Consider the following 14,555-nt stretch of genomic DNA (forward strand, 5'->3'; position numbering starts at 1 on the left):
TATTCTGTACCAGCATAACAAAGTATTCTGGTTAGTACATTGCATCGTGACTCTTATTCCCTCCTCGTGACTCCTATACATGTCATCTCTTCGTCTCCGCAACACTCGAGAACACACAGACTCCCTCACAAACACTAACAGCGGCTTTCATTCTTAGTGGTATCGATATTTTCTTCCAGGAAATTTTTGACACGTATTGAGTAAAGAAACAATGGTGCGTGTGTGTATGTTTGTTTGAGAAAGGGAGAAGAGAGAGAGGATAGGAGAAGAATGGGTAGTAGATCAGAGAAGAGAGAGAGAGAGAGAGAGAGAGAGAGAGAGAGAGAGAGAGAGAGAGAGATGCGTATGTCCTCTCACCTCCTCTTACCTGCGCGGGGAGGGTTGGTTGGCACTGGTCCCTCGGGTCTCTTCAAGGAGCTCACGACGCGGCGATCAGGTTATGGCACCCTGACAAATGGCGCCGCCCTGTTGATGTTGTTTAGTGGGGAGGGAGGCCAGAAGGGAGCAGGGAGCGTGGAGGGGTGCAGGAGGAGAGTGGAGAGGAGTCGGGGAAGGTGATATGGTAAAGAGAGGAGGAAAGGTGTGAGGGAAAGGGAGTTTTAGGGGGCGCACAGGAGACGGCGAAGTGATGAGGCTTGGAGGTGGTGGTGGAAGTGGCGGTGGTGATAAAGTGAAGATGAAGAAAAGGGCTGAGTAGTGAGGTGTGTGTGTGTGTGTGTGTGTGTGAGAGAGAGAGAGAGAGAGAGAGAGAGAGAGCAGGGATGATCCTTGTCTGATAATGGTCAGCGATTCCTTTGTAGAGTTACCAACCCCCATCAGATTTGTTCCCTCTTTCCTTTCTCCTGCCCCAACATCTCTCTCTCTCTCTCTCTCTCTCTCTCTCTCTCTCTCTCTCTCTCTCTCTCTCTCTCTCTCTCTCTCTCTCTCAATACCTCTTCTCTGCTCCTGGAAACTGAGTCTTAGAGGTTTCCATGGTAACGGGCCACACACAGCTTCCATGAGCGGCCATGATATGTCTCTCTCTCTCTCTCTCTCTCTCTCTCTCTCTCTCTCTCTCTCTCTCTCTCTCTCTCTCTCTCTCTCTCTCTCTCTCTCTCTCTCTCTCTCTCTCAAGTGGTCATAACCTAACCACAATTTGGTTTTCCTGCTTAAGTTGAATCTCTTTTCATGATTCATTTAATCGTATTTCCGTGTTATGTCAATAGCTTTTGAATTCACTTTCTTCCGGGTTTCTTAGTTTTCCTTCACCTGATCCTCCTCCTCCTCCTCCTCCTCCTCCTCCTCCTCCTCCTCCTCCTCCTCCTCCTCCTCCTCCTCCTCCTCCTCCTCTTCCTCCTCCTCCTCGTCGCTCCTCCTTCTCCTTCACATAGTCTCTGGTATCCAAGGTAATCGGGAATCGAATCCTGCTTAAGTAATCTTCTTTTCTCAAAATCTTATCCTGTTTATGGTATTTCCTTCATTATCAAGCAGCCACCAGTATGCATTGGTCGAAAGATTTGATGCTGTTTATTTTCTCTATTTAGCTGGTTGCATTCTTGGAAACCTCTCTTGTTTAAATAGTTTTCTTCCTTGTTTGTTTTCCATGGTATTCTTCAATCCCTTGTGTTTTTTCTGTTCTTCGATTCACAGCCGGCGTCTTCTTCGTCTTCGTTGTGGTCTGCTTCGTGTTTCTTGTCCTCAAGAGACCGAGATGCAATTACAGTCACATTAAGAAACACTCATGCAGGTTTTCCTTCATATTCTGCCTCTACATTCGCCAGAAAGAAACACTCGTATATGTTTTCTTTCATGTGCTATATTATGTTAACGTTAAAGTAACATTCAGGCAGCTTTTCTTTCATGTTTACTTACACTTACCTGAAACAAAAGCTTACATAGAGTTTCTTCCATGTGCTGTCCTGTACTTATCAGAAACGAACACTAAGGTAGGTTTTTCTTCATGTTCTGACCTCTTTGCTTCAACACTGTGCCTTTCATCTAGTGAGAATTCTCTTAAAAGTACAGACACTGAAACAGCAACTAGTAATTCATCATATTGACCTTAAATCTATAAATAAAACTAAAAAACGTTCTTTAAACACTGAAAGGAACTCTGTCTTTTTAAGGAACAAGAAAAATGCACTCCTTATTCTGTTTCTGTATCTTATCTTGATATTCTCTGCTTCCCTATCGCCTCTACATTCTTCTTTGTAAGAATTACGAAAGATACACTTCATCTCTCCCTTCAGTATCTTATCTTGATGCTTCCTCCCTTCCCATTGCCTCCACTTCGCTCTCTCTCTCTCTCTCTCTCTCTCTCTCTCTCTCTCTCTCTCTCTCTCTCTCTCTCTCTCTCTCTCTCTCTCTCTCTCTCTCTCTCTCTCTCTCTCTCTCTTGGCGTCTCGACTCATTGCCACAAGTGGTCGTCACTATGGTAACGACGAGGCGACTTAACTCTTAATTGCCCACAAATTGCATCCCGTCTCTTGTTGGGAGCATATGGATATTTAGTATTGCGGGAGAAGAAGAAGAAATACAAAGGAATACATTGGAGTACAGACAAAAAACTTAGCTTCAGGAGGAGAAAGAGAAGGAACAGGAGAAGCAGAAGAAAAATATAACATCACCAAGAATTATGATAACAAGAAAAGGGAGAAAAGAATACGAGACAACACACAAAGAAATAATGATACTAAGACGTCTCCGCTAATATCACATCTCTTCTCTCTCTCTCTCTCTCTCTCTCTCTCTCTCTCTCTCTCTCTCTCTCTCTCTGTGTGTGTGTGTGTGTGTGTGTGTGTGTGTGTGTGTGTGTGTGTGTGTGTGTCGACCAGGTCTCAGGACTGATAATAAGGAATATAATCTGGGAATGTTCAGCTGTTATTGATCATTGGTGTGTTCCAGACGACCACTGCAGCGAAGAGGAGGAGGAGGAGGAGGAGGAGGAGGAGGAGGAGGAGGAAGAGGAGGAGGAAGATAAAAACAAAAAAGACAACAACGATAGATTAGAAAAAAAGATCAAAGATAAGGAAGAGAAACACGAAAAGAGAGAATAAAATAATAAAACGAAGGAGGAGGAGGAGGAGGAGGAGGAGGAGGAGGAGGAGGAGGAGGAGGAGGAGGAAGAGGAGGAGGAATAAGAGAGGAGGAGGCATAAGACGGAAGGAGAAAGAGGATGAGGGGAGAAAAAGAGGGAAGCGAAGAGGGGATAAGAGACATAGACCTGAAGAGCATTTTGCCGCTACAAGTGGTCTCCTCCTCCTCCTCCTCCTCCTCCTCCTCCTCCTCCTCCTCCTCCTCCTCCTCCTCCTCCTCCTCCTCCAGCCGTACGGAGCCGCCTCTGGGTACCTGTATTCTTCTGGCCAATTAGTAACTTGCTGCAGGGACTTTTATCTCCCCCCTCTCTCTCTCTCTCTCTCTCTCTCTCTCTCTCTCTCTCTCTCTCTCTCTCTCTCTCTCTCTCTCTCTCTCTCTCTCTCTCTCTCTCTCTCTCTCTCTCTCTCTCTCTCTCTCTCTCTCTCTCTCTCTCTCTCTCTCTCTCTCTCTCTCTTTTCATTGCTTTCTCTCCTTCTCTTCTTTCTCTCTCTCTCTCTCTCTCTCTCTCTCTCTCTCTCTCTCTCTCTCTCTCTCTCTCTCTCTCTCTCTCTCTCTCTCTCTCTCTCTCTCTCTCTCTCTCTCTCTCTCTCTCTCTCTCTCTCTCTCTCTCTCTCTCTCTCTCTCTCTCTCTCTCGCTCCGGGGCAGGCGGTCAAAGGCGCCTCTTTCCAGATACCTCAATGTGTCTGCTGGGGAGAGGGAGAGTGGGAGAGAAGGGGGGAGAGGGGAGAGAGGGAGAGAAGGGGAGAGAGGGAGAGTGGGAGAGAAGGGAGAGAGGGTTGGAGAAGGAGATTAAGGTTAAAGAGAGAAATGGAAGGAATTTACAGACAAGATTTACTGAGTTTTCCATATTTTTGTCGTGTATTTTCCGTCTTCCTCTTTCGTGAAAAAAGGAGGAGGAGGAAGAGGAGGAGGAGGAGGAGGAGGAGGAGGAGGAGGAGGAGGAGGAGGAGTAGGGTGAGGAAGTGGTGGTGATGGTGTTACAGAAGGAGAATGTAGAGAAGGAGGGAAAAAAATGAGGAAGACTAGAAAGAGAAGGACGAGAAAGACTACGAAGACGAGAGTAGGAAGACGAGGAGGAGGAGGAGGAGGAGGAGGGAGGAGGAGGAGGAGGAGGAGGAGGAGGAGGAGGAGGAGGAGGAGGAGGAGGAGGAGGAAGAGAAAGAGCCTTCGAGTGACATCTCCAGCACGACTCTTGGATCAGACCTTTTACTGCTTTCTCTCTCTCTCTCTCTCTCTCTCTCTCTCTCTCTCTCTCTCTCTCTCTCTCTCTCTCTCTCTCTCTCTCTCTCTCTCTCTCTCTCTCTTTTCTGTTCTTTCTTCTTACTTTCTTGTCTTCTTTATCGTTCTCTTTTCTTTCCTCGCTTCTCTCTTTAATCTCTTTACTTTTTACTCAGTTATTTTTTTCTGCTTTAATTCCTGTCTTCTCTTCTCTTTTCTCTTTCTCTTGCATTATTTTGTCATCTCTTTATTCCTTTAGTTCTCTCTCTCTTGATTACTTTTTCTACCTTTGAGTTATTTTTCTTTCTCCTTCAATCTCCATCTTCTCTCCTCCTCTTCCTCATCATCAGTATCACTTTTATTATCATTTTGTGTTATTTTTTTGCTATCATAATTTTTTTTTCGTTTGTAATTCTCTATCACTATTTTTCCTTCGTGTAGATGTGTTTTACCTACAATTTATTCAATATTTTTTATTCAGTGAACTCAGAACTCTACGTTATGAAAAATCTATCATTTATTATTCATCATTATTCTCCTTTTGTGTATGTGTGCTTTGTTCCTTGACTGTCAGCAGCCCCTTTTCCTCTTGCATTCAGTTCATTCAGTAAACTCAAAATCTACGTAAGTCTAAGTAGCGAGGAGAGAAAAGGTAGAGCCGGAGCAGGGGAGGGTACAGTACACAATAATGGGAGGGAGGCTCTACTAAAAGGCGTGGCGGGGAGTGCCTCAGGGCCTCGGGATCCTGTCACAAACAAATGGCCGTCAAGTCCTTAGCTTTTAAGTCCTCTTCGGTGTTTTCTCGGACGGCAGGGATGAAGGACTAAAATTAGGTTTATGGTGGTGGTGGGGATGAGGAGGTTTTTACTACTACTACTACTACTACTACTACTACTACTGCTGCTGCTGCTGCTGCTGCTACTTTTCTTTTTTTTTTCTCCTCGTCCCTCTCATACTACATTCCCCCTCACTATCCCTCTCACTCCAGCATCCTCACCCTCACCTCTTATCGTACCTCTTTTCCCCCTCCACTCTCATCCCCCTCGTTGTCCTCGTCCCTTCATCTTTCATCCCTCTCTTTTTTCGTCCCTTTCACCTCCTCAATAATATCTCTTTCATCCCCGCCTCCCACTCAGCATCCCTCTCATCTCCTCCCCTCCCCTCAGCATCCCTCAGCGTCCCCCATCACCCTTGTGCCGTGATTGAAATATTATAACCCCACCGCCGCTTAACAAACATTGGCTTGTTTGCTAAGACGCTCATTTCGTCGACTTTTATTATACTCGGTCCCCTTATCGCCGCCCGCCATCCCCCTACCAACCAACCAGCCAGCCAGCCAGTCAGTTCTGGTGTGTCTGCCCACTCACCGCTCCTCTCTTTCTCTCCCACACACATTCTCTCTCGTTTTCATACACACTCACGTTTAACTACATACTTACTGCACAGACTACACGTGTCTTGCCCCATTTTACCCTCCTATATTGTCTCTAGTCACCTACGCACTGTATTCATCACACACACACACACACACACACACACACACGCACGCACGGAGCTATCATTTCAGTAATATAGATTCCTCCTCCTACACACACACACACACACACACACACACACACGCACGCACGCGCGCGCGCGCTCGCGCGCACGCACAAATAGACACGCCAATTCCTTCTCTCCCACTCAATTCCTCCTCCCACGCATCTTGTTCAGAATCTGGAGTGAAATCCTCCTCTTGTGCTCACGCTCGCCCACGCACGCCCACACACGCCCACTCTGCGCCAATAGATACTTGTCTTTTTTCCTCTTCACTTGTTCTTTATGTCGTTTCTGCTGGTGCATTCACTCCTCGCCTCGCTATCTACTCCTTTTCATTACGATTTCTTTGGCTGACTATCGGCTTTAGAATCTCGTACTTGTGGTTATCAGTTTGGCTTTTGTTGTTTTCGTTACATCAGTTTCTTGGCTTAGCTGATTAGATTTATCTCTTTAATTTGTTGGGTATGTGAAAATTTATATATTTTTTTCTGGACTTTTTTTTCATTTTCATCTTCTCAATCATTTATATATTTCTTTCGATTCGCCACCCATTTTTCCTTCCCTGCACTCATTCATATTGTTGGGGTCATATTTTGTAGAGTTGTCGTCCCACCGTCCCCACCCACCCACCCACTCCTTTCCACTCCATTCGCTTACAATGACTAGTACTTCATCCTGTCTCCATTATTTCCATGCACTTCTTCTTTTTTCCCCCCACATCATACAAATTCCATCATCCCTTTGCTTCTCTCTTACTTTTTATCCCATTCATATTCTCTCCCACATAAAATCTCCCACTCACAGTTCAGTTTTCTCCATTGCGTCACATTTACACTTAGTCCTTTATCCTTCACACCACCCCATCATCCCCCATTCACCCTTCCTTTGTACCCCATTCATGTTTTACTCCCATGTACACTCTCCCATTCCTCTTGCAATTTCACTATTCCCAGCATTCATTCCCCTGTTTGTTTCCCTTCACCTCACGGCATCCCAATCTGCTTGCCTCTCACTGCGTCTTCTTCCCCTTATAAATTTTCCTGTTTTCTCTTTCCTCTTTACGTATTCCCTCTGTTTGTCCCTTTCACTGCCCCATTTCTCTATGTTTTCCCTTTTCCCTTCACGTTATTCCCTCTCTGCTTGCCCTTTCACATGTTTCATTTCTCTATTTACTCCTTTATTTCATCCTCTTCTCTTCACATATTCCCTCTGCTTGCTTCCTCCATTGCCCCATCTCTCTATGTGCTCCTGTGTTCTCCCTCTTTCTCTCACGTTATTCCCTCTCTGCTTACCTCTTCCATGTCCTATTCCTCTATGCATTCCCCTATTTCCCCTCTCCCCTTCACGTATTCCCTCTCAATTTGTCTCTTTCCATGTACCGTTCCTCTCTGTACCGTGCTTTCCTCCCCCTTCTCGTATTCACTTTCAGCTTACCCCTTTCCCATGTACCTTTCCTCTCTGTTCTATGTTTTCCCTCTCCCCTTCACATCTTCCCTCTCTGCTTGCTCCGCCTCTCGTCCCCTTCCCTATGTACTCCCCTCTTCCAGCGGCGGCCAGGTATTGAGCTCAGCATCACCATGGCAACTTCTCCACGCTCGTCGTGCCCCAAACGTTTAAAACTTTGCTGCAAGAATGAATTTCCTTCCCGAGAGAGAGAACGCTTACTTGTAATCTCCTGGATCGTTTTTTTTTTTTTTCTTATTTTTTTGTTTTGTTTATCTTATCCAGACGTGTGTTTTATTTATCACGTTATTTTCTCTGCCTGTCTATCTTTCTGCCTGAATGTCTGTTTCCCTCCTCTCTCTCTCTCTCTCTCTCTCTCTCTCTCTCTCTCTCTCTCTCTCTCTCTCTCTCTCTCTCTCTCTCTCTCTCTCTCTCTCCTCTCTCTCTCTCTATCTTATCTTTTATCTTTGTCTTTTATCTATTGTCTTTTATGTGATTGTCATTAAAGTGGGTCTTTTAAGAATTAGAGAGAGAGAGAGAGAGAGAGAGAGAGAGAGAGAGAGAGAGAGAGAGAGAGAGGGTTGGGGAAAAATTATTGATGTACTATATATACGTATTTGATGCAATTTGACACTGGCTCAGATTTCATAGCAGTGTACACATCCCCCCACTTCGCCCCATATCTCTCTCTCTCTCTCTCTCTCTCTCTCTCTCTCTCTCTCTCTGTAGCTCCGTCATTGGACGCCACTTCCGCGTGTTCCCGCTAATAAGCCAATTAGCGCGGCGCCGCGGCAGTACCGGCAGGAATATATTCAATAACTAAATATTTTTTTTCCATATGAACCTCAGTAGAGAGAGAGAGAGAGAGAGAATATTAATTCATCATATTATTCATCATCTTAATTTGCGTTGTTGTGACCATTTCTTTTCCTTATCTTGTTATTATTTTGTTTTTCTTTTTTTCTTGTTTGTTTATTTTTCTTATTTTGTTCAGTATTCATATATTCTATTGGTATCATTTGTTGAAGAAAGTCGCGTCGCAAGCCGAACAAAAATGCATGGAGGAGACAACTAAAAGATAAGATAGTGAAGTACTCAAATCAAAGTGTGTGATATTTCTGAGCTTCAAAGATTTCTATGTGAGTGAATATTATCAGGTATAGATTAGATTACTAAGCATAGAAATACCTACCTTTGTTTTTTGTTTTTCATCCTATCTAAACATTACACAGATAAATAATGTAATATCATAAAATTACAATGCTTTTTTTCCTTAAGTTAAAAGTAGATACTGTTATGCATTGTGTATTTTATAAAAGCCTCATGCTAGAAGACACACACATAAACAGACACACATACGGTGTACCCATGAATAACGACTGACAGACAAACGGACAGACTCAAACAGAAACAGCTCCCGGATGGAACGGTGTCTTCTGTTTTGATCTTCCCCCTGTTATTTTTCTCGTCTACTCTTGTCAGTAGCATATCGATTCATCTGTCATGCTCCTCCTGTTCTCTTTTCTCTTTCTCCTCCACCCCCGTCTTTCATATGAATACTCTCTTACTCTTGCTCTCTCTCGGCCAAGACCACCACCATCACCACCACCACTTCTACTGCACTCCTAACACGCATTTCCTTCCCTTTTCCACAGACACTTTTGGGCAGCAGCAGCAGAAGCGGGACCGGCGGAAGGGAGCGTACATAGGCCAGCTACAGACGCTCCAGCACGAGGTGTCGGGCAAGGTGTGGGCAGTGGACGAGGACAAACTCTTCATTGAGAACTTCACCTTCGACGGCAGGAGTCCTGGTGAGTTTACTGTGCGTCGTCTCTCTCTCTCTCTCTCTCTCTCTCTTGTAAGCGAGGAGGAATTCTGCAATCAAATAGAATGAATCCTCTTGGGTATAATCTTAAAATATCCCGTAAGGGAAAAAAACTTCCCGGGATCAAATTGAGACGCCGAACAGCGCACCCCCTCTCGCAGAATACTCATTGTATTCCCGGGCGTGGGTCTCCTCAAGGCAGCCAAACCTATCACCGCCCCATTAAATAAAAAAAAAAAGACAAGATAAGCGTTCCCTAACACTCCCGAACGAAGGATGGGAACACGCGACTGGGAGTATTGGTGGTGAAGGGGAGGGATCGGAGAGGAGGGAATGGCCACTTAGGGAAATGCACTTCTAAGAGCATCTTTGAGAGCGCCTCTTTAAAAGCTCGACCCGTGAGAGCCCTCGGGTGGAGTAGCTCATAATAACAAGGCGGGGCGAGGCGCAGCGATCCTGAACTAACCTTTTGAGAACACGTAGAAGGCGGCGGAGGCCATGAGGAGGACGCCGACCCCCGTAATCAGACTAATGGAGTAGAAAGATAGAATTTAAATCACGGAGCCCCGATGCCTTGTTACAGATCCGCCGCCTGTGTGGCAGCGCCGCGGCTTCTCACCCCAAGACAGCCTTAGTGCCTCGTAGGAAATCGCGGCCCGGGACACAGTGGTCACCATTTAAGAGCCTTGAAAAGGGGCTGGCGGCGAAGCTCATTAAAGAGTTTGGTGATTAACTTGGCCAGCAGCGCGCAGTTAAGGCGGGAAACTGACAAAAAAAACAGAAGATAATGTGTCTTTAGGATTCGTTCAGCGGCGAGCTTCATTGATCCCTCCGGATGCCAGCGACGGGGTGCTTCTCTCCGGCTTAAAATCGATAAAGATCATATGATTTCAAGGGAGTTTTCATCCTTATACCAGTAGCAGGTGCAGTGTGTCTCCGGCTTGAAATATATGAACCGCGAACGAAAAGATGAGAAAGCTGCGCGAGGCTCTGTGGGCCTCGCGTTTCCACTCCCTGAGTAAATCCTGTTTAGGGACTTTCTCAAACAGGGATTACATCAGAAACCTCAGATTTCAGGTATGAGAAAACCTCACAAGGAAACGACTCTTTTCAGCGCCCCTCCGGAGGAAAAATTAGGACGGCGGCCGAGAGAGAGAGAGAGAGAGAGAGAGAATAAGCTTTGTATTTTAGTGGTGTACGTACTTACACCCTAGATTTAAGTGTAATCATAGTTACGAATAAATGAACTAAATAGGTTTTGGTGCATAATCTCTCTCTCTCTCTCTCTCTCTCTCTCTCTCTCTCTCTCTCTCTCTCTCTCTCTCTCTCTCTCTCTCTCTCTCATCCCTCACCTGGTCACACCTGGATGGGGCGTGACTAGTCTTAATTTCCCGGCCGAGTCCCCCGCGCCATGGGTCTCTGCAGCTTGCCACTCACTCCCTCATTGTCTCGTTCGCCGCCTGACGTGCCTCATTCTTTCGCAGCATTCATGGAGTCGATCCATTCCCTCAGTAGTTTATTCACTATTCGCCTCAACTTTCCATCATCCCGTCACCAGGCTCCCCTCGCGTAATCATTCACATTCTCAAACTCAAGGAAGCGAAGTCGTCTTTCTTTCCCTCTGTCAGTCATTCATTTCCATCTTTCTTCCTCGGCTCATCACTTTTTCCATGGTGCATGCAGATCAGAAATGAAGAAAAGAATGGAAAACAACTACCACATTAATCAACTAGGGAAGCTAAATACTGAGTAATCTATATATTTAAGGTATATTTATTTCATAGGATTGTTATTGGAACCTAAAAGCAAAAAAAAAAAAAAAAAAAAAAAAAATCGCGTCTTGAAGGTGATTAGTAATGATTGGGTTTTGTGATCGAGTGACAGGTATCAGTCCCTTCCCGAGCCATTATTGAAATTAGGGAAGAGAGAAAGGAGTAAGTAGGAGGGGAAAGAAGAGGAGCGGGAGGCAGAGGAATAGGAAGAGAGAGGGAGGGTTGATGGGTTAATATATATATAAGAAAAAGGGCAGGAGTAATTAATGTTTGTGTTGTTGTCTTGCTTGTATCATAATTGTTTTTCACTCACCTGCTCACTCTCTTCCTAGCCCATCTCATTAGTTTTCCACCTCTCTACTCCTTCTATCCACTCTCCTCCTCGTCCACCTCTTTCCTTCCTATCCTATCCATCCTTGCTTCTCCACCACCCTTACCTACACATACTCATCTTTGCACTGCTCTCTCTACTCCCTTATCCATCCACGCCTACCTCCCTCTCACCTGTGTACTGTCTATCTACATTATTCCATACTCCTTTGTCTCTCTTACCTCCCCAATCCCTCTCACCTTCACCTATTCTGCATCTCTACATTCCTCTCCTTCACATTCCCCTCGCAGATCCCTCACCTCTCCCCTCTCATTCCTCTCACTAGTACTCCTTCCTCACCACCACCACCACCACCACCACCATCAACTCCAAATATTAAATCTCGCTATCCTCTCCAGATTGAAAACCACCACCGCCTCTTTTACCTCTCCACGCCTCTTCCCTCTCCCTTCCTCTCCTCCTCCTCTTGCCCGTCCCCTTCCTCTCCCTCTCTCCTGTCTCCCTCTGCCGTGCCTCCTCCAGTACGTAGCGGCATCACCTGCGGACCAGAAGTTCGGCAAACAAGTTTATCAATAGAGGACCTCAAAAGTTTGGTGCTGGATAGTTAACAAGGGTTGGAGTGAGGTAGTTATCTCTCTCTCTCTCTCTCTCTCTCTCTCTCTCTCTCTCTCTCTCTCTCTCTCTCTCTCTCTCTCTCTCTCTCTCTCTCTCTCTCTCTCTCTGATTCTTTCTTTGGTTCGGATTTTCCAGGTAAGCACTTTCTCCCTCTCCTGTCTTTCTTTCTTTTCTTTCTTTTTTATTTTTATTTTCACTTTCTCCAATATTTATTTGTCGATTTATTTATTTATTTGTTTATCTATCTACCTATCTATCTATCTATCTATCTATATTTCTATCTATCTATATTTCTACCCATCTGTCTGTCTGTCTGTCTATGTGTATGTATTTGTCTATCTATTTGTTTTTATTTCTTTTTTCGTCAGATTTTCGTTTCATTGTGTCTTATTAATTTTCACTTTTTTTTCCTCTCACATCTCCCACTTTCTCCCCCTCCCTTCCCTTCTCCTCCCTCTCTCTTCTCTTCATTTTTCATTATTCTCTTCCATCTACGCTTTTAATTTCGTCGCGTCGCCCCTCTTAATCCCAAAGCCTTCCCGCTCCTCTCGCCGCCTCCTTGTGACTCTCTCTCTCTCTCTCTCTCTCTCTCTCTCTCTCTCTCTCTCTCTCTCTCTCTCTCTCTCTCTCTGTGGTGTGTGTGTGTGTGTGTGTGTGTTCTATTCTCCCTACCAACCTCCCTATCTTACAGTTCTTGTCTCCTGTTCCCTTTCCTCACTTCTTCCTTCTCACCCTTTCTCCCTCCCTCCCCTCTCTCTCTCTCTCTCTCTCTCTCTCTCTCTCTCTCTCTCTCTCTCTCTCTCTCTCTCTCTCTCTCTCTCTCTCTCTCTCTCTCTCTCTCTCTCTCTCTCTCTCTCTCTCTCTCTCTCTCTCTCTCTCTCTCTCTCTCTCTCTCTCTCTCTCTCTCTCTCTCTCTCTCTCTCTCTCTCTCTCTCTCTTTCTCTCTCTCTCCAACTCTCCAACCCTCCGCCTCTTTCCTCCCCCTTACATTAGTTGAGGTTATTAGATTAAGAGGATCAAATTGATTCATGTTTTTGCCATTGCAGGTGACAATATGAGTCCGAGTGCTCTCTCTCTCTCTCTCTCTCTCTCTCTCTCTCTCTCTCTCTCTCTCTCTCTCTCTCTCTCATGGGAATACGATATAAGGTAGGAGGTTCTAGACTGGATGGTTCGCATACATAGAACATTCTTATTTCTTTATTGTTTATCAAGTTATCATCATCAGTTTACCAGGAGTTTTATGTTTGTATGGTAGTAAGCTGTCCTTCTTCGGGTCTTAAGTCTTACGCAGGAATGGTATACCTGAACACTTCTCATGTCAGGCATTAGTGAGCAATTAGTGGTTCGGCGTATCTACAGTATATTTTTCTTTGAGTTCCAGAGATCATTTACCTTTAGCTGGAATATAATTGCTATAATATACACAAACGCTCTCGATAAAGAATAAATCAGTCTTATTTGTACATTCTTCTTTGCCTTTCCAGGGTCTCTTGGGAGTTAGCAAGAATAAAACAGCTGAACACAAAACCTATAGAGAGACATTGTTAGACGAATACTTGGGACTTGTGAAGGTGATGGGAGTCTTTAGTCTTCGTAGCGTCGTAAGACTGATTCAGTGTCTTTTTTTATATATTTTCCTTAGCGTTTCCAGATTTGCCCGTAAGCTGGAATAAGATAACATAATAACTTTCTAACACCAATAATTCCGCTCATTTCTATATTTCCCTTTGCTTTGCCACATTCCACGCTACTTCCCCGCTTGCCGCTGGTTTGCCTCAGGCCTTTAAGTTATTGGGCCTCCGTGGTACCACACAGTGGAACCATGCGTGCTTTGGGGTCCGAGGGGTCTCCAAGCGCACGGGTTCGAATCCTGTCTACGGTCCAAGTGTAGGTTGGGCTTCTTCACTCGGGGCAACGGTTTCCTAGCGGGTGGACTTTGAGATAGGAGGTACCCCAGAAAAGTATCCCCTTTAGCCTAGAAATTCCCGTGAAAAAGCCCACATGGTATAAATAAATAAGAAAAAATAAAAGTAATACAAGCTTGGTAAACAGAACAGTGGATGGGGAGGAGTCGTCACCTGTACTGTCCTGCGTCACTCTACACTTTCTATTTACACATTCATTGATATAGTCGTCTTTTGGTAATGTTAAGAGTATAAGAATATAGTTTTCATGGACAAATAAATAGAAGAGAATGCTCAAAACAATACGTCATGTCTGATACGCCGACAACACAAAGGTTTTCAGTCTCAAGGGAGGTATTAGAGAGGAGACGGGTGTTGAAGATACCAGTGTGTGGAGAGATGAGATGAGCAGGGGACGTGGAATGACGGAGGGGGAGAGGAATGGAAGGATAAAGGGAAGGAGTGACGAACAAAGCAGAGGTGTTCGGTTGCAGTTGATATAGGTATGGAGAAAGTTGATGGAGTGAATTGAGATGGGAGAGAGAGAGAGAGAGAGAGAGAGAGAGAGAGAGAGAGAGAGAGAGAGAGAGAGAGAGAGAGAGAGAGAGAGAATCTAAAGTACTTCTTTGATACGCAGCTTCCCCCCTAATACTTGCTAACTGTTGAACATTACACCAATTAGTTCAAGTTTTATCCGCGTGGGGGGAAATTCAGAGAGAGAGAGAGAGAGAGAGAGAGTTATTATTACAGTTGAGGGAACAATTGGAGATGATTAAATATTTGGTACATGCAATACAGAACAGGAAATGAATTAATACAGCGGTAGACACTC

The 14,555-nt window shown here is 44.9% G+C and overlaps 1 protein-coding gene across 1 annotated transcript in view; it reads left to right on the forward strand.

Annotated features, from left to right (window-relative positions):
- Window positions 1–14,555, forward strand: part of LOC123498483 (protein Skeletor, isoforms B/C-like) — a 108,946-nt gene that overhangs the window by 66,063 nt on the left and 28,328 nt on the right. The window contains exon 2 of the mRNA XM_045245610.1: window positions 8,932–9,087. Coding sequence (XP_045101545.1) covers window positions 8,932–9,087 — 156 coding nt within the window. The remainder of the gene's footprint in view (window positions 1–8,931; window positions 9,088–14,555) is intronic.

Source organism: Portunus trituberculatus, chromosome 48 (genome assembly GCF_017591435.1).
Source record: "Portunus trituberculatus isolate SZX2019 chromosome 48, ASM1759143v1, whole genome shotgun sequence".
Classification (NCBI taxonomy): domain Eukaryota; kingdom Metazoa; phylum Arthropoda; class Malacostraca; order Decapoda; family Portunidae; genus Portunus; species Portunus trituberculatus.